The 19857-nt window shown below is 37.5% G+C and overlaps 2 protein-coding genes across 13 annotated transcripts in view; one reads left to right on the top strand and one right to left on the bottom strand.

The window, feature by feature from the left end:
* Nucleotides 1-19857, bottom strand: part of LOC113053114 (peripheral plasma membrane protein CASK-like) — a 153528-nt gene that overhangs the window by 19417 nt on the left and 114254 nt on the right. For 5 of the 12 annotated variants that reach the window (XM_026217837.1, XM_026217839.1, XM_026217842.1 and 2 more), the window contains exons 6-15: nt 13656-13758; nt 9064-9239; nt 8459-8581; nt 8180-8263; nt 7915-8014; nt 7375-7392; nt 7150-7271; nt 5509-5586; nt 2006-2053; nt 1379-1459 (exon numbers count right to left, since the gene is read on the bottom strand). In XM_026217837.1, the coding sequence (XP_026073622.1) occupies nt 1379-1459; nt 2006-2053; nt 5509-5586; nt 7150-7271; nt 7375-7392; nt 7915-8014; nt 8180-8263; nt 8459-8581; nt 9064-9239; nt 13656-13758 (933 nt within the window). The remainder of the gene's footprint in view (nt 1-1378; nt 1460-2005; nt 2054-5508; nt 5587-7149; nt 7272-7374; nt 7393-7914; nt 8015-8179; nt 8264-8458; nt 8582-9063; nt 9240-13655; nt 13759-19857) is intronic. The other 7 variants (XM_026217840.1, XM_026217843.1, XM_026217847.1 and 4 more) reach the window with 3 other exon arrangements.
* Nucleotides 16171-18945, top strand: LOC113053122 (probable G-protein coupled receptor 34). The gene is made up of 2 exons (XM_026217877.1): nt 16171-17447; nt 17560-18945. Exon 2 carries the CDS (start codon nt 17582-17584, stop codon nt 18563-18565), a length of 984 nt encoding a protein of 327 aa, XP_026073662.1. The 5' UTR covers nt 16171-17447; nt 17560-17581; the 3' UTR covers nt 18566-18945.

Raw genomic sequence — 19857 nt, 5'->3', positions numbered from 1 at the left:
CTAACCCTACCCCATGTAGTTACCTTGTGTTACCAGAACTTTCTTAGATAAATACACTGCAAGTATACTATAAGTACATGTTAGTACATGTACTGTAAAATAAAGTCCAACCCTGAGATGTGAAGTTAATCATTTAAAAAAAGCTTTGATTTTGTGAAAACTTCTAACTGAACTTTAAATCATGCTTTTTACAGTCATCTTAATTTTGTTTGTGCAGGTCTTAAAAAAGTCTTAAATGTGAGCATAAATGTCCTGCAGACATTTAATAAATAGTCCAGTTAATAGTCCAGACCGTGGCTGGTGAGTAGGGTTCATTACTGGACTTCAGGCATGTTTAGTTGAGGACCCCTGCTCTAGATGAACCTTATTAACAAACAGTCAGTGTGGAGCGAAGGGCAAACTCTTTGCTTCATCTATCATGAGGTTACTTGTCCAATTGATAAGAACACAGAAATAATGCTATGAACGCCAATGACTAACAAACAGCTCATTGATTATAGAAAAGGATTACAGAAAAGGAATGCAAAATCTGAGATGGTGAAACGCTCCTGACAACACTTCGATTAAACAGCTCCAACTCATCAAGACTAAGTACAAGTGCTCTAGTTAAGCTCTCAAAGATAGTTTTGCTGACAGAAATGTAATCAAGCTTGAAGACTCCACTTTTGTTGTTTGACTGTACTTCCTGATGTTAGCAGTGTTGTCATACACTGAAGTGATAATGAGAATCACTTTGAGATCCTTAAATTCGATTTGAATTTCCTCTAACAAACCATTTACTTCTGTTGAACAGCTGAAAGAGTTAAAAACAGCTGTGCTGCTTAATGCTTTTGTGGAAACCATGATACACCAGGATGCCTTGATGAATAGGAACTTCAAAAGAACAGCATTTATAAAAATAAAATAAAACAATATATAAATTGAATTACTTTCATTTTAAGTCGGTTTATTATGTCGCAGCTGAATAAAAGTATTAATAAAAATAAATCAAATTAATAAAACAATGTTTAATGAAGTGTATTTCCAACAACATACTAAAAGTTAGGGTGGGAATTGATTAGATGGTGAAAAGAGGGTATTTTGTACCCTAATGTAACCAGACGCAAATGTGAGTTTGCTCAAACAATGACTAAAGAGATTTGGCTATTGGCTACTATTTTATGCAAAAGCCAATGCAAGTGACACCAGCATTAAAGATTAAGAGGAAAAACAAGGTGTAACATTTTGATAAAATTTTACAAAGAACAACATGCACAAATTAATTATTCACAACAAGACAAGGATGTGCATTAAGCAAACAGAGTTTATTTTGATTTCATGTTGACTTTAAGGTGTATTGTAAAGAGATTCACAAAAGAATCAGCACTGTCAGACTCACCATGAAATGGGGTTGGGTTAAAATCCGTCTTAGTTCTTTAGCGTCTGCATTCTCCGAGTAGCATGAAATCTCCTCAAGTACCTACAGACAGACAGAGTCTTCAGGCTTTTCCTCAAGGTGTCATCTCCACAACATATATTTCTTGATGCAAGTTAAGATGTTGCTTCTTAATCTTGTACACTGCAACACAACTTTGAGCTGGACTGCTGAGACCCCACACATCATATATCAGGAAAGACACACACACGCAAACACTTCTGGCATGACCCTTAGACCCCATGTGACCAATCAGCACTGCTGTCTGGTCTCATTTGGTCCTTCCATTGGCAGGGTGGGACGGTCCAGGCGGGAGGGGGTGATTTGGCAGAGTACTGCAGATATGTCATAACTCCCTGCTGAATGCTGCTGAGCGCCGGATCCAGAACGTCTTTTGAACCACACTAATCATCTCTAATGAGCTCTAATCAATGTTCAAATCCACCTGGCCAGCTCCTCACTGCCAGTCAACATCACTTAATGTAAAGCTCAGACATTTAAAAGAATCCTAGAACCCTAAAAGAACGTCCATGTTCTACAAAAGTGGTAAAAATAAGTGGACATAAGATTTGGAAAATGTCTGCATCTTACATATTCCAGATGTTTCAAAGCCGTGCTCGACCCGTCTTCGGCGTAGGTCTTAGCATGAGAGACACACACACAGGAAAGTTTTATAACATGTGATACATATAGTCTGTGTAAAAGAAGCAGCAGAGTCGAAGGCTGGATTTTTAGATGTAGGCACCATGTCGTCTCTGCAAGTTTTAGTCTCTCAGGGTAATCAGTGAGAGGTGATTGGTTAGTTTCCACCCGCTGCCTCTAAGCAATACAAAGAGGATAATCCTTAAGCATTTCACCATTGCCAGTGATCACAAGCAAGAGGCCAAGAAGGGTTATTCGGGAGCACAGCTATTTAATCAGCAAAGGAAATGGTTGAGCTTTATAGTTTGTGTGACCTGTGACTGAGACAGACTTGTTTTAGAGGGGTCAGGACCAAGAGGACCACTGAGGAAGTTTGAGACCAAAAGCAACCATCAAGACTAGCTTGAATCTAATTATTTTTTTATCTTAAGAGTATGCAGATGGTTTGAACTTTTCAAAATGACATTATGTTACTTCTCTGGGAACTTTTGTTAGATCAAGCTTATCTGAAGCACCAATTTAGGATTTGTTTACATATGTTCAAAATACTCTGAATGCTTCTGTTGACGCAACTCTACTATATGATAAGTCATCATCAGTTTGGATCATCAACTTTAAGCATCAACTTTAAGCAACAACTTCAGAAAAAGTTGTACTATATGGGGGACTTGTGGAGGAAAACTTGTTCGATAGCTTGCGCCTATATTTTCATTTAGTGCGTTATGGACAAAACAGAACCATTTCCATATTCTATTCACCGTTTGTGTTGTAAGTGATGATTTTAACTGGTTTCTGTGCAAATGAAGAGAGCAAAACGCTTCAGCCAACATTGAGGCAAGCACACAGACAGTCACCAAACTAAATGCATTTTCACTCTCAAACTGACTTTCATGTAATTTGAGAAGTGTCATGTCAGTCTACTCTCATCAACCTTCCACATTTATGTATGAACGGTGTTAAAGCTGCTTTGTCAAACACCACACAATCATTATTTTGTTATTTATATTTTTTTCTAATCTACTATTTCGGTAAAAGCAAGCAAAGACATTCATTTGTTAATGTGGATTTCTAACTGCAGCTGGTTCAAATGTATTATAATTCACCAGGAAGAAAACAGCTATGTTTTTATACGAGCAATAGACCACTAGAGATCTGTAAATTTCACATAAATCATACACTCAAGCTTAAAATTCTTAGAGGCATGGAGTACAAATCAGAACTCTGTTTGAGCTTTTCTGTTAAACTATATAAAATCATGAACTTCTGTTTTTAAGAAAAGAAAAATAGATATGAACAGACATGATATCACGATGATAAAACCATATGATTTGCTATCTGAAAAGCTAACATTTTTGAGACCATCATTTGTTGTCAGACTGCAGGGGAAGCTGAGACGGCACCCTGCACCGTGACATTTGTAAGATACTTTTTTTGTTAACAAAGAAATTGTCTTTTTGTTGCATTTAATTAGCTTTTAGTAATGACAATTTAGCGAACTTCCTGTTTTATAGATACTAAAGCCGCCTTTCCACTGTCTCCGACGAACGACAAGCGACAGACCGGAAGTCATTCATTTTCAATGGAAAGTAATGCGGGAGCTGCGTGGAGTTCCGATCACATGCGTACGCGGAAATTTCGAATCCGATTTGAGCTTCGGATACGGTCAAATATTTGAACTTCTGTGACTAGACCGTATGCGAACGCCCGACCGGATGTGATGTATTCTAATCAAAACTATCGGTGCGAGGTCAGAATTGCCAATATTTTGTTAACATTAACATTATCCTTTAAACACAATTTCTGTAAAATGGTGGTTTATAATACTTATGGCAGAAATAATTATTTAATAATTATTAAACAATTATTTACGTTGATTAGCCCCATAAAACCTGTTTTTATTTTGGGGGTCACCTGATTTGTGACGATGCATTCATAAATTAACTATGTTCATTAAAATGATTAATTTTACCATGGTGAATATGCCAAGGTGACGGTTGCTGCATGACCAGTTTGAAAGTTCTGCGCGACTGCCGCTAGAGGGAGAAATGCGACAATCGTGTCCGAATGTCGTGTGCAGTGGAAAGGCGGCTTAATTCTTAAAATGACTGTTTGCACTAAACTACAGTCAGAGCAGAAGTGAAAAAAAAAACAAGACAGAAATATGCAGTGAGGAAATTCTGTTTATAGGAAAGCGAAGGAGTGAGTAGGTCATGCAGTGAGTCTTTTCTGAACATCCTGATGAGCTGTATTAAAATTCAAACACAGAATAGACAGAATATTAAAGGGGTCATATGATGCGATTTCAAGTTTTCCTTTCCAAAGATGCCACACCCCCTAAAACAACTCATTCAAACACTCCCCCACATGTCTACATCACTTTGTGGAAATATTTGCGTAATGCTGCCAAAATGTTGACGCAAAGAAAGAAGGCGTGGTTTCCGTAACTGCAGTTAGTGTTGAAGCAGCCATGTCAGGGACATGCTGTGTGTATCTAGGCGAAAGTAAAAGCACTTTATTTGGTTTTCCGAAAGTTGATGCATTTAGGAATCTTTTTACTTACAACAGAACAGCAATGCATTTTATGGATGACCATTTCATGAACCTAGGAGAGAAGGGTAATTCTGACTTTGCTATGACAATCTTGTGCCTCTGAATCTGCTTCTATAAATATGTGTGTGTGAGAGAGACGGTCACACAGTGGAGTCAGCTGTCTTAACCGTCAGTGGCTTGTGTACCAAGCTTCATCACTGTGTCTGTCACACCACTCTGTTCCCCTTTCGGGCTTGAACTGATGGTAAACTAAGGACATTATTAACTGTCTTAACATTTATTTTGAAAGATGAAGCTCACGATTATGTAAAGGGGTGTTATATTTCCAACGAGTGCTTGCAGTGTTCAGCCAATCACGATGCACTGGGTCAGTTGGCCAATCAGAGCAGACTAACTTTGTAGGAAACGACACATTTGAGAGAGGCGGGGCATAAAGGAACTACAATAAAATATATAAAATATTATGTGTAATAATGAATATTAAAGCATAACATATTCTGTTACACCAAATACACAAAATAGTTATCTTTAAAAAAAGCATCAAATGACCCCTTTAAAAATGAGAACGTACACCAACAATTCTATTTATCATATGTATAATGTAATTCTGAATTAACACATCCGAGATAGCAGAAATAAGACAAACCAATTAAACATTGTTCCATTCAATTCTGAGTCACATTAACAAACTTTCTCGTTAAAGATATTGAAAAGAGACATTACATTTCAAAATTAGAGAATGTTTGGACCAGTAGAAAAAATAATTATTAATTTTTCTTTTAAATCAACGTTTAAATTGAACACTATGATCAAGTTCAATTAAACTTGTGCTAGGAACTTAATAGGCCCTAATAATTGTACAATTACAAAGGCATCTTTCTGTAACTGTAGCCTGCACTCACCTCTTTGGCTCTCTGAACTGCGTCACTTGTAGGATTCCTAATTTGTTGTGAAGACTTGGTGTTTATCTTGTCATACAGCTGAAAAAGAGAGAATGGATAAATGAACAATCACAAGATTTATTGCAGCATGCGAGGACAGATCAGGATCCTTTAAAACCCATGCTTGCTCAAAACAATATTGAATATAATCAATGTTTAATAACAAAACATGTTGGGTAATATGTTATATTACTGAAGAGAATAAATAAGAATTGAACCCTTTGTCATCTACACACAGTGCTCTTTATATTAACAGATGTTTTCCATGTATCCAGTGTTCTGCAGGTGCTTTCTTCTGCACATCAGTCAGCTTCAGCATGTTGTGAGTTACTTGAAAATAAATGTTCTTGCAAACCACATCCGTTAATACGTGACTCTTCAGAGACTTGGTACCAACCCTCATAGGACAAAATAGGTCACAAAAAAATACCACACACATGCATGGTATGCTATTTATAAGTGATGTACAGAGGGTATCAGTTGTTTATACATCTTAATCTGCATTTCACAACATAACACACAGAACATAACTCTCAGGGTGAAAAATTGCTATATCTCCAGCAACAAAGAAAGAAAGTGTTTGGTTAAGAAAATACACCATGTTACTCACCACATCAAAAGAAGAACCATCCAAAATTTAAACTTCAAACAAAGTAGGTCCAGATAGGTAGAATTCACGAAAGTAGAGTTACACACAGAGCTTGAATAGAGAGGATGGCAAAGTCTTAATGCCTGGAGCAGCTCTTCTAATAGACAGATACTGCTGGAGCTGCAACAGTAAAAAATTATGGAGGCTGACAATAGGTGCTATTGTTTCAGTTGAGTTCTCAATGGGACAACGTGCATTCACAGCCTCCTGGTGATAATCTTACCCACAGAGCACTAGCATAAGAGGCGTTTCCCCTTCTCTCTGCTTATCTCTGGCCTGTAGCTATGGAGACAGGCCCTATCATCCACACTGGATTACACAGAGCTGTACGGCTCTCTATAGAGGCCTTGGTACACACACGCAAACATAGAAAAAGCAGGGAGAGTCCACAGCTGCACTTATTCACACAGACAAAAACAGCAAAAATCCATGATACTGAAAGACTCGTGTGACGTGTGCTTGGACACGCAGTGAAAGATGCGATGAATGAACAAAGAACAATGAATGAATATTTCCATTGAGTTCTCAAATAAACAAAAATGATGTCACTGAAAATTCTGAAATTCGTCTACTGACATTTGTGAATGAATCAGTTGAGGTACCCAGATAAGAAAAAAAAAAAACCTTCAAGTTAGCTATGGATAATTATTTCAAGTAGATCAATATCTTTAGCATGGAGCTCACTGTGCAGGTCACCAAGATCAATTCTGAATTACTACTGGTGTGCAATTACCATCAAATCGGTTCTTGTGGAGTGTGACGGCAATGAGTTTACTGGAAGATGATTTGGCTAAAAACTAGTGGCATACATCACATGATGTGACATTTTCAAATCAAGATTATCAATGCAAGCTTTAACAGAATCTCAAGACATCAGATTCTGTGGTTTACTAAAGGAAGTATTGTATTGGTGAGTATATGTTAGTGTCTGCCTGTATGCTACAGTCTCTTACTTCAAGCAATGTGTGGAGGTGATGGTCCTGGAAGACGCTGTGAAGAAAGTCCAGGTCTTTCTCACTGCAGTCAGTCAGTGCATGGATTTCCTCCAAACTGTCTAGCACTTGTGACACAGCCCCTTGACATGTACACACAAACACAACTGTCCTTTAAATACTCATGAAAAGCATTAACTTGATTTGAAAGTAGCACTTTGTAAGGACACAGATGGTGACACCTACTTTCTGCTGCTAGTAGTCCTGCAGGGTGGTCAGCATAGAAACAAGCAACAGGCAGTATTTAACAATAGAAAGTTGATTGTAATGTGAATAGAGATAGGTTTCACCCACACTCTTAAAACAATCAGTTAGAGAAGTTTGTTAATAATAATTTAAAAATGCACATTCAAAATATATTACACTACCAAAAAAAAAATAATAATACAAAACTGTCACTGGGGTGTTACCTTTAAGGTACTAATTTGTACCAGTTAGGGGTAAATAAGTAACAAAGATGTATCTTTCAGCTTTTGTTCCTTCGGGTACAACCCCAGTGACAGCACTGCATATCTTTAAGGATATGTTTGTGAAACTTTTATTAAAATTTGTGACACAATTTTAAGTGTTGCAGAAAAAAAGGGAAAGTTACAAAAGATGATATGAGAACTAAACAGGAAACATGAACCAGATTCTCTTGTTTGATGAGAGATTACAAATCACAAAAAACATATCTTCAGGAAGACAGAGTGACTGGCAGCTGATGTTGCAACTCTGCTGTAGTACCTGATGAAGTAGGGTCCTCAGAGAAGTCAGGCAGTTCTTCTGGTGGGTCGCCATAGAAAGAGTTGAACTTGTGACTGGATACAGCAGCGAGCACTGCGCCCTGTCAAACCATACATATATTAATCAACTCATGTCCTGCAATTTCCTGTGGGTGCTCTAACTTTTATTTGTGGTCTTTATTTTACACTCCAGAACATCCACATGAATCGTGTGTGAAACAGCTGTTAAAGCAATATGCAGAGACTGTAAAGTGCTGATGGCTCACTTTTAGCTTCCTCCTGGCATTGAACTTCCTCAGCTGCTCCACAGTCTCAGGAAGGTGGATCTTGTAGGCATAGCGGTCTCTCTCCTAAAAGGAAACACACTCCAAATGGTGCTTATTCTCATTAAGGAATGATATCTTAAGTCCATAAAAACTTTATAGCTGGAAAATAATATCCAATTAGTGAAACAGTCTGTCTATATAATTTAATTTACATATAGAAAACAGATTAATACATGAAAAACATGATTAAGATCAGTGTTCCTTGAGTGCTGTCGATACCTTGAGCCAGGGGTGGTTAAGAGCTTCATACACTGTGATCCTCTCTGCAGGGTCCAGCATCAGCATACGGCGCACCAGGTCTTTGGCACTCTCTGAGATTTGGCCCCAAAGCCGAGGATTCAACTTTACAGCAAACACATACATTTAAGGATAAACCCAGATCCTCTGATACCAGCAACACAATAATACTGGCACTAGTACCAATGCTTAGTACTAATGACTTAATACATTTTGTTTTTTCACACAAAGCTCAACATATGGACTCAGAAGAGTTGGGATGTTGGTCTAGAACACTCCAATGTTATGATACGTTTACAATCTAAAACTTCAATCTTAATCTAAACTCATCTAAAAAAAAAAAAACTATCAATTGTCTTTAACTCTGACCAAATTAGAGAATCAGAACTTGTTGAAGTTGTTTTTTGAACAGTTTATGTGATGAGAATAATTTGATGATAGCAGATTAGACAAAGGAAATGGAAAGTGCTTTATGTGTCTCAAGGTGTCTAACCTCAGCCCTTAAACAAATCAGTATATACTGCCACTTTCACCACACATTGAGGAAATATATTTTATTTACAGTTATCTTGCTATTAAACTTTTACCTTATATTTCCCTTTTATGATTGCTTCAAACAGGCGCTCTTTGGTGCCATAGAAGGGCAGGCAGCCACTCAGAAGAATGAAGAGGATGACTCCGCAGCCCCAAACATCCACAGGTTTCCCGTAGGGCTCTCTTTTCACCACCTCAGGTGCCATGAAGTGCGGAGTACCCACACGTCCTGCAGCACAGACAACATGTCACATGGGAGCATCCATTCAAATACATAAAAAAAAAGCTGTTGATGATAAAAGTAATGAACAATTAAACACAATCATGCATACACAGCCAATCACAAACAGCATTAGTGACAAAGAGCTCATTAATCAAAACAAAATCATTGCCTGAATGATTCAAGACTCGATTTATGAAGTGATACTGAGAGAGAGAGTTACGTCCTATGCATAAAATAAGGAACTGAAAGCATGATTAGTAGGGATGCACTAGTGGTCAGTAATGGAGGAACAAATCCCAATTGCAGCCATTTCATTAGATGCGGAAAAGTCTTTCGACATGGTAGAGTGGCATTACCTTTTCAAAATTCTAGCAATACATTCATTAGATGGATTAAATTACTTTATAAACAACCCTTAGCTACAGTGCAAACCAACGGTCTGATGTCAGAGTATTTTTCTCTGGGCAGAGGAACCCGACAAGGCTGTCCCCTTTCCCCATTGTTGTTCTGTCTAGCTTTGGAACCATTAGCCGCTTCCATAAGAAAAAATAGTGATTTTCCCGGAGTCATAGCAGGGGGAGAAGTACACAAGCTTATGCTTTATGCCGATGACATTTTATTGTTTGTTTCTGATCCCAGCAGATCTATACCCTGCCTCCTTAGAACAATCGACTCGTTCTCTAAGTTTTCTGGCTATAGGGTGAATTGGTCGAAAACTGAAGCTCTTGCACTAACTGCTTTTTGCCCATCAACAGCCTTTCACCCTGGCATATTCCAATGGCCCAAGTTAGGTTTAAGATACTTAGGCATTCTATTTCCCCCTGACTTTAAGGAATTAGTTAGAGTTAACTTTGATCCCTTAATGAAAAAAATCTCATGTGATATGGAGAGGTGGGCTCCACTCCTCTTGTCACTGGCTGGGAAAGTCAATGTAATTAAAATGAGTTGTACACCCAAACTTAATTACTTATTACAGTCACTCCCAATACAAATACCTCTTTCATATTTTAAACAGTTTGATAGAATTTGTAAGAATTTTATTTGGAACGGTAAGCGGCCCCGATTACATTCCAATAAGTTACAGAGGCCCGTAGAAAAAGGTGGTCTAGGGCTGCCCAATGTATTGTATTATTATTACGCTTTTAGTCTTAGACACTTGGCTCACTGGTCACTTCCCCCTGAGCGAGCCCCCCCTTGGTACAAGATTGAACAGTCTGCTTTGCCATCCATTTCGCTTTTACAAAGCATATCCATTAAACTGGTTGGAAAGGTAAAAAAGCATCCAATTATTTCACACTTAAATGCGATATGGTTAAAGATCTCACGTCTGCATAGTTTTAACCCCTATTTAAATGTTAGCTCAAGCATCTGGCTGAATCCAAAACTGTGTATTAATAAAGCTCCCTTTCTTTGGAAAGACTGGGCGAAGAAGGGTCTTGTCAATCTAGGAGATCTTTATGAAAATGATAGTTTGAAGTCATTTGAGTGTATCCAGCAGCAATACAATGTACCTCGATCTCAGTTTTTCCGATATTTACAACTACGACATCTACTATGTGAAACTTTTGGTTCCACTACCCAGCTTCCTGAGTTAGCAGATGCTCATTGTAGGATTTTTTCATTATACGGGAAGGGTCATGAAGCATCTATGTACTACTCGTGGTTGATTCAAAACATTGGTGAATCAAATTCTCAAGCGCTTAAGAAAATATGGGAAAGGGATCTGAACATTATATTAGATGATAAAGAGTGGCAGGGAAATTTTAAAGAATGCTAAAATGGCTTCGAGGGATGCCAAAATACGTCTTATACAGTTTAAGATTGTACATCGGTTTTACTGGACCCCTTCCAGATTTTTTAAACTTGGGTTAAAGGATACACCTTTGTGTTGGAGATGTAAGGCTGAGACTGGTGATTTAGCTCATGCCCTGTGGTCCTGCATAAAAGTTCAAGATTTTTGGAAAAGAGTTCAGGAACACATATGTTTAATCTTAGACCTCCAGGTCTTATTATGTCCTAAGCTTTTTATATTAGGTGGGTGGATAAATAATGATATAATAAACGCCGGCACAAAATCCTGGATTCAAACTAGTCTATTGATTGGCAGACAAATTATTCTCCGGAGCTGGAAATCAGAAGACGCCCCCTCTTTTCAAGAATGGGTAGCTGAACTCTCAAGAGTGGCTGCATATGAAAAAATGTCATATAAGCAGAGGGACAACTTAAAATTGTATTTTAAAAAATGGTCCAAGTACTTAATCTATTTGGAAGTGGAGCATGTGAATAGCATGTTTTGATTGTGACACTGTAAAGACTACATTTTTTTTTTTTTTTTTTTTTAATTGTTATTTCCACTCCTTTTTCTTTACACAATGTTGATTGTGTGGTTCGTCTAACGTTAGCCAAGGAATGACCTTAAAGCCATCATTAGGGAATAGTTCGGGTGGTTTGTTAAAGGGAAAAAAAAAAAAAATCAGATTCTGAATTGTATTCTGTATTCTATCCTGTCATTTGCATGAGAATCAATAAAATTGTTAATCTCAAAAAAAAAGTAGGGATGCACTAACACCGATAGGATGCACCAATACTGATACAGGTATCACAATCACCGTATTTTTTGGACTATAAGTCGCACCTGAGTATAAGTCGCATCAGTCTAAAAATACGTCATGACAAGGAAAAAAACATATATAAGTCACACTGGACTATAAGTCGCATTTATTTATAACCAAGAACCAAGATAAAACATTACCGTCTACAGCCACGAGAGGGCGCTCTATGATTTCAGGGTTAGACTACAGGAGCACTGAGCAGCATTAGAGCACCCTCTCGCGGTAATGTTTTCTCTTGGTTCATTTCTCTCGGTTCATCTCAAATTAATTTTGATAAGTCGCACCTGACTATAAGTTGCAGGACCAGCCAAACTATGAAAAAAGTGTGACTTATAGTCCAGAAAATACGGTAGTTCTATTTGCTAGTTCACAACTAGATCCCAGTGAACTAGCAAATTATAGGCCCATTTCAAATCTTCCATTTATGTCTAAAATGTTTGAAAAACTTGTGTCTGCTCAATTGTGCTCCTTTCTGCAAAAAAATCTAAATGAAGAATTTCAGTCAGGTTTCAGGCCCCACCATAGCACAGAAACTGCACTTGTTGAAATTACGAATTACTTGCTTCTTGCATAAGATCAAGGCTGCATCTCATTGCTAGTTTTACTTGATCTTAGTGCTGTGTTCATAGATCACCATAGATCATGACATAGATCGATTAGAAAATTATATAAGTATTCAAGGGCAGGCTTTACCTGCAGTTGTATCTGATCAAACGCGCATTATTATTCTTTAGCTTGGGTTAAACTAATTAATTTTACTTTGTTGGAACAGCAGCTACGCTAATTATGTCTCTATTTGATTTACATCCCGTGGTACTGTAACTAGGATTTACACAAGCATCAGTCTGGATCCAGAACACCTGAGAAGAGATGATGCCAACCCCTCAGAAGACCTCAGATGATGCTAACCCTGTAATAACATACAGAACTAACAAATATTGCTACAAGTGTGATTGCATCATATAATAATTGCCATTAATAGTGTTCATCGTCTAAAAAGCACTATACAAATAAACTAGAATTGAATTGAATTTAGCTAAGTACTAATTTAAAGCTTTCTACAGAAATATTTATCATGTCTTTGTCTGTCATGTATTCGCTGAGTTTTGGTTCATTTTTGTGAAGCACTCCTATTCAAGACCAGACGGAAGAAAGCGTATCATGTTTTTTTAATTTATTTTATAAAAGCACAATGTTTTGTTGATATTGTGAGAGAACAAAAATAAAGTTATACCCTTTACAGTCCCGAATGATGAATTAATCTTACCTTGTGAGCAAAAATGACATCGTATCTGAGGAAAACATGCTATTGATTGCTGGCGCCTCCATGTCCTGCAAAGAGCCCAGCTTCCTCTCTCAACTATTATATATAGAGCAAATTTATCTAGGTTTAACGTTTAAACATTGTTATATGCTTGAACTGTTTTAGTATATATATAAACTTAATTTTAGGCAAGTCGTGATGATTTTACAAGGAATCGAAGAAACAAAATATAATAATAATAATCACTTTGCCATTACATACAAAACTGAACTATTTAAAATATAGCTGAAACAGTAGTATAAACAGTTTTGGGAGAAGTGGGGGAAAAAGGCGGGCTTGGTTTGGGCTCGGGCCAGTAATTCTAATAAGCTGTCAGAAATGGGCTGGGCTCAGGCCTGAGCATCTAGGGCCAGGGCTGGCCTCTGGCTTAAATTTGATGCCCATGCAGGGCTCTAATTGAAGCCCTTAGCATGCAGTGCAGATACATAGGAAATGTCCATGTATTGTATGATAAAATTTAACCTATAACAGGATTTTTCCAAGTACCTCCAGCCACTAATCCGGACTCTCCCAGCTGTATAGCCACACCAAAGCCACCAAGTTTCACCGGAGCAGAGTTCTCCTTTGATGCCAGCAACACACAATGAGGCTGCAAAAAAACAAAACAAAAAAAAGACAAGTTACTCTGCTGTACAGACCACACTGGAATTGACATTAGAGAAGTGAAACACACACACACACACACACACACACACACACACACACACACACATATATATATATATATATATATATATATACACACACACACACACACACATATATATATATATATATATACACACACACACACACACACACACACACACACACACACATATACATATATATATATATATATATATATATATTTTGTGTGTGTGTGTGTGTGTGTGTATATATATATATATATTAGGGGTGTAACGGTTCACAAAATTCACGGTTTGGTTCGGTTCAATACACTGATGTCACGGTTCGGTTCGGTACGGTTCGGTACGTTTTAGATACAGCAAAAAGAAAAAATTGGCAGATAAATTTCCTTGATTTTTTTAAAAATGTTTTATTTATTAAAACTAACAAAGTATGTGTTTTTTTTACATTGAACAATGATGGAGCTATTCTTTACCCATCTTCTATGGTGTTTTCTTAGCAGCATACTGTATAAAACAAAAATAGCTCCTTATAATTTTTTAATTAAAAATTAAATGTAATATTTTTGTAGTGGTTATGAACAAATACAATGATGTAACTCTTTTTATATGGAACTCTATAACTCTTTATATTGAGTGTGTTTTTACTCAGTTGGTTCTCTATTTGGGCTTATGTTTTTTGGAACAAAGCAGGAATTACGGTCTGTCTGAAATGGGCTCGTGAAGGAATATTGTAATGGGGCTCAATTACATTAAGCATGTTCTTAAAACCTGCGTTTTCCACTACAGAGTAAGGTCTCATATCCGCGGCTATAACGTAAATGCACCATTCGCTGCGGTGATGTCCGTATACGGAGCCCGGGACGTCACCTGTAGGAGAAAAAAAAGCAATCCGTGGCGACGGTTTTGCAATCCGTCCCCTCAGTTTATAAACCGTACTCACGAATTCATAAACTGTTCACTCGATTTAACAAATCGTGCCCACGGATTAACGAACCGTGCCCACGAATTTCCAATCCGTGCACTTAGATTTTGTAAACCGTACCCTCGGTTTTTGAATCCGTACCCACGAATTCATAATCCGTGCGCACGCTTTCGCAATCCGTTCCCTCGGATTTGTAAACCGTACTCACGGATTCATGCAGCAAACTCCTACGTGTTAACATACAGTTTTATTGAATATTATTATGTGGAATAGGTTTACAGCAAAGTGTCTTAAGTGATTCTCTATCAAGTGTAGTACGAGGTGGAATACAAAGATTTAATAAGAAAGATGCGCATTAAAATCTTGTTCAATTGCTGATAATCTATAATAGCACTTGATTATTATTGTGCAATAAACCTGGCATTGTGACTGACTCTGGAGTAATTTTTTCCTCTTTTGTAAGTTATTTTGGATAAAAGATTCTTATGCATAACCTGTTTAATAATATATAATAATGATACAAATAAAAATAAAGTTATTTTTTATAATTTTAATTTGTAGGCTAAATAAATGAGTACAAGACAGTAAAAATATTTGTCATAAAATAATTTGTGAATTGCTTTATTTTTAAATAACCTTATAACAAATAACAGTTTTGGAAATGCTTGTGTACAATTCTTTCTTAACATGAAGACTTATTTTTGTGATTTTATTAAGCTCCACCCACCTCACCCCACCTGCCGGAGTTAGATGCATGTTTCACTGTTAAGTGTAAAATGCGTGTCAGTTTTCAAATCCGAGGGAACGGATTGCGAAAGCGTGCGCACGGATTCAAAAACCGAGGGTACGGTTTACACAATCTAAACGCACGGACTGGGAATTCGTGGGCACGGTTTGTTAATCCTGGGTACGATTTGTTAAACCGAGTGAACAGTTTATTAATTCATGAGCACGGTTTATAAACTGAGGGGACGGATTGCAAAACCGTCGCCACGGATTGATGTTTTTCTCTCCTACAGGTGACGTGCGGGGCTCCGTACCGAGCCTTCAGCGCGTACTGAGTGAGCGAGCGCCTGACTGAGTAGCCTAACATAAACATATAAGTTGGTGTTTTTTTTTCTTCGGGGGTGTCAGGGGCATTGCCTGTTACGTCGTTTGGGTTATTGGGCTACCTTGTTGAACGCATAACATTATATTTCACACACCTTTTTTATTTTCCAAATTTAATTAATTAGTCCAACGAACCGTTCGGTACATAATGCGTACCGCGTACCGAACCGAAAGCCTCGTACCGAACGGTTCAATACGAATACGCGTATCGTTACACCCCTAATATATATATATATATATATATATATATATATGTGTGTGTGTGTGTGTGTGTGTGTGTGTGTGTGTGTGTGTGTGTGTGTGTGTGTGCAGGGCTCTAACTTTTTGCACTGGTTGCACTGGTGCACAAAAGTTAGGTTTACCCAAATTTCCGACCGCATGGCATTTTACAAGTTCACTATTTTTTTTTTTTATCACTGTCCATATAGGCAATATTGACTTGTAGCCTAAATGATTAACTAACAATCTGGTCAAAATACAAGTATTTATTTGAAGCACAATTCTACTAGAAAGGTAACTTACTGAAAAAGAGTTGGTGCTTAAAGTGCTTCACTGAGCTGAAAATAAACTTCTGAACATAAATAAAATAAAAATAACATTTTATTTAAATGTTTTAAGGGCTTCAAACTGAACATCTCATGGCTCATATCCTCCATTGCAGTAACAACCGTCAGACTCGGGCTGAAATGCAGGGCTCTAATGCCTGTTGTTGAACCAAAGGGAGTCGCAAAGACTTTTTTACACCCTCTAACGGCTATTTTTATTCATTTATTTTTTTCTCCAATAAGATATTAGGTTGCATGTGCGACCAAATTGCTCGCACTCTAGAGCCCTGGTGTGTGTGTGTAGGTGTGTGTGTGTTTGTGTGTTCCCATTTCAATAAACAATGAAGAAATACTCCTCTTTATCAATTTGATTTTAACTTAAACATAAAATCTAGAAACAATATTTCTGTCAGGTCCATTAAGTCAAGAGAACACAGACAACAAGAATAAATTTAGAATTTTATTGAATAGATTGCAAACAGTTGATATTCCTGAATTGAAATTTGGCGGTATGGCTCTGTATGCTCTGTTCAGGGAGTCCTCTGACCTTTCATGAGCACCATGAAATAGCAGAGAGTCAGAGGACAGCAGAAGCAGCAGCAGCCTGTGTGAGCAACTGAATGTGCTTTAAATAGGGCGCCTTGTTTGAGCTTTGGCCATTGAGCAGCGAGGGGAGTTAACCAGCTGGAGCAGATCAGCTGACAGGACAGTGTTATTGATAAATAGCATTAGCAGCGTCTTGACTACCTGGCCTGCCAGAACTGACGCTGACGCTCAATTTATTCATTGTTTTAATTGTTCAACTGCTCTCATCTATCAGTTTCAGTAATCACGTGATGTAAGGTGGTGTCGAAATCCGGTTCTGACCCTTTAAAAGTGCCTGCACACTTTGTTTTAATGCTAACTGGTGCACAGCTGTGCCTTGAGGTAAGCCTGATTTTAGATAACCTAAAAAAGGAAGAGCTTCTTCAAAAAGGAAGTTTGCAAAGACAGAGCTAAATTGAGATTAGACAGAGACATTCAAAAAGAAACACAACAGAGAAGTACTCTGAAGGACAGAAGTCACAAGGTAAGTTACTCTCCAATACCTAAGTGTCCATCAGACATTCCATTGCATTTCAAGGTATTAAAATTTAATGTCTTTGGTAAGCATTTTAATGACATCAGCATTTTTTCCTAAGGTCTGATATATATACACATACAATGACAAAAAACAACACTCAAATTGTCCCCATTGCGTCGCTGAACACCACATCAAAAATTCCCCAACAAAACTGCCAGACGGACAACACCAGCTTGCAGGTCCTGCTGGCTATTTTCTATGCACTCTTCTTCCTGTTCGGGTTGTTTGGGAACCTGCTGGCTATCTGGGTGTTTCTACGAGTACATCAAAAGAAAAACTCTGTTCGCATTTTCCTCATCAACCTGGCTCTGGCTGACTTACTCCTTGTGATCTGCCTGCCTTTCCGAGTGGTGTACCATTCAAACAATGAACGGTGGGTGCTGCCGCCAATATTGTGCACGATGGTGGGCATTATCTTTTACATGAACATGTACATGAGTATAGTCTTACTAGGCTTCATTAGTATAGATCGTTATCTGAAGTTCAAGAAGTTGTCCTGTAGGCAGTCGTTCCTGGATAGACGATGGAGTCTGCTTCTCTGCGGTGTCATCTGGGCTGTCGATTTTGTTTGTGGCTTTTGCTTCACTGTCCAGAATACAGAGCAAGTTGAATCCCAACAGTGCTTTCAATACAAAAAACTTTATGAATCCAAATGGAAAGCCTATTTAAACTTTGCCATCGTGGGTATATTTTGGCTGGTCTATGGAGCGTTGGTAATCTCCTACGGAAGGATCGGAATTAACCTTCTAAGAGCCTCCAAAGAGAAACCAGATTTCCCAAATGCGGCCAAGTACAACAAAACAGCATGGAAGTCCTTCTTTGTGCTCCTTCTCTTCACAATATGTTTTGTGCCCTACCACACTGTAAGGATGTTCTACATCATGTCACAGATAGCCAACACCTCTTGTGAGTGGATAAGGGTGTTGGATAAAACCAATGAAGTTGTTCTGCTACTGTCTGTCTTTAACAGCTGTCTGGATCCAGTCATGTACTTTTTGTTCTGTAGTTCTATTCGCAAAGTGACTCTGAAGATAATCTGTCATAACAAAATGCAAGAGGACTGAAGAATTCTAGTGACACTCCACAAGAGCTGCAAAATATCAGTACAGTTGTGCCTATGACAAACACACACACCAGAGACAGATAAAGTGGGGCTATGACTGCTCTTAAAAAATATAAACCATGTCCAAAGGTAGAGGAAAGTTTATTTTTATTATTTTTATTATTATTATGCAAGTATAGAATGTGACTATATTTACATGTGCACATCAAAGTCAATGGAACGTTAAAGGAAATGCACTATTGTGTTGTGAACTGTGCTGAGTATATCTGTGCATTTACTTTCGGTAATCACTTTTTTAAAACTTTCAATAAAAGTTACGTTCATACATTTTACAGAATTAAAAATATTTACATGCCCTTACTGCATCATGAACTAACAAAGAACAAAAAAATTTCAAAGCATGTATTGATATGTTAATTAAATAATTTAAAAACATGATAAATAAAAAATATATATTTATAAGTATTATTGTTCATTGTTAATTCATGTTTGTTTATTACACATTAACTCATTTTAATTTATACAGCTTCAAATGTTAAAAATGTATTAGAATATATATATATATAAAAAACTAACATTAACCAGTATTATTATATGCAGTAAAATAATTGTTTACTGTTAGTACATCTAAGGGATCAGCTAATGTTAACGAACTGAACCTTATTGTAAAGTGTTAGTTAACATTACACCATTTCATTTACAATGTGGTAGCTGTGTTTGCATTGCTTCTATACATAGTACATTTACATTTAGCTGATGCTTTTATCCAAAGCAACTTACAATTACTATATATGTCAGAGGTCACACTTCTCTGGAACAACTAGGAGTTAAGTGTCTTGCTCAGGGACACATTCTCACAGTGGATTCAAACCTGGGTCTCTAACACCAAAGGCATGGGTCTTATCCACTGCGCCATCAACACCTAGTATTGCAAATAAAATAAGCATGTAATTTAATTGTTACGTTGTATTACTATTTAAAGAGTACTTAATGCGTCTATGAACAAACACATATTCTATGTACTGCAATAACAGCTAGGATCATTTGTAATGGACTGCATCCTCTGTGCATACTGTGTAAAAATAGGAGAAACCTAATAAATTCATACCAAAACAGCAATCCAACTGACAGTGATTTAACAGCAACTCAACTGATTCTACTGATACGATCTTTTACACCTTACAGTACCTTGAGAAAATCAAAGGGCGTTAACAGGCAGAAAAAGCAGCACATCACTTTGGGTGCCCCCTAGTGGTAAAAACACCTTCCCATTCACATGAGTAGGGCACAGTA

The sequence above is a fragment of the Carassius auratus genome, chromosome 34 (genome assembly GCF_003368295.1).
Source record: "Carassius auratus strain Wakin chromosome 34, ASM336829v1, whole genome shotgun sequence".
Classification (NCBI taxonomy): Eukaryota; Metazoa; Chordata; class Actinopteri; order Cypriniformes; family Cyprinidae; genus Carassius; species Carassius auratus.
The sequence above is the reverse complement of the archived record's forward strand: the minus strand, read 5'-3'. Positions and strand labels throughout refer to the sequence as shown.

Coding starts and splice junctions, on each gene's coding strand:
- LOC113053122 (XM_026217877.1), top strand. CDS start 17,582: ATGACAAAAAACAACACTCAAATTGTCCCCATTGCGTCGCTGAACACC.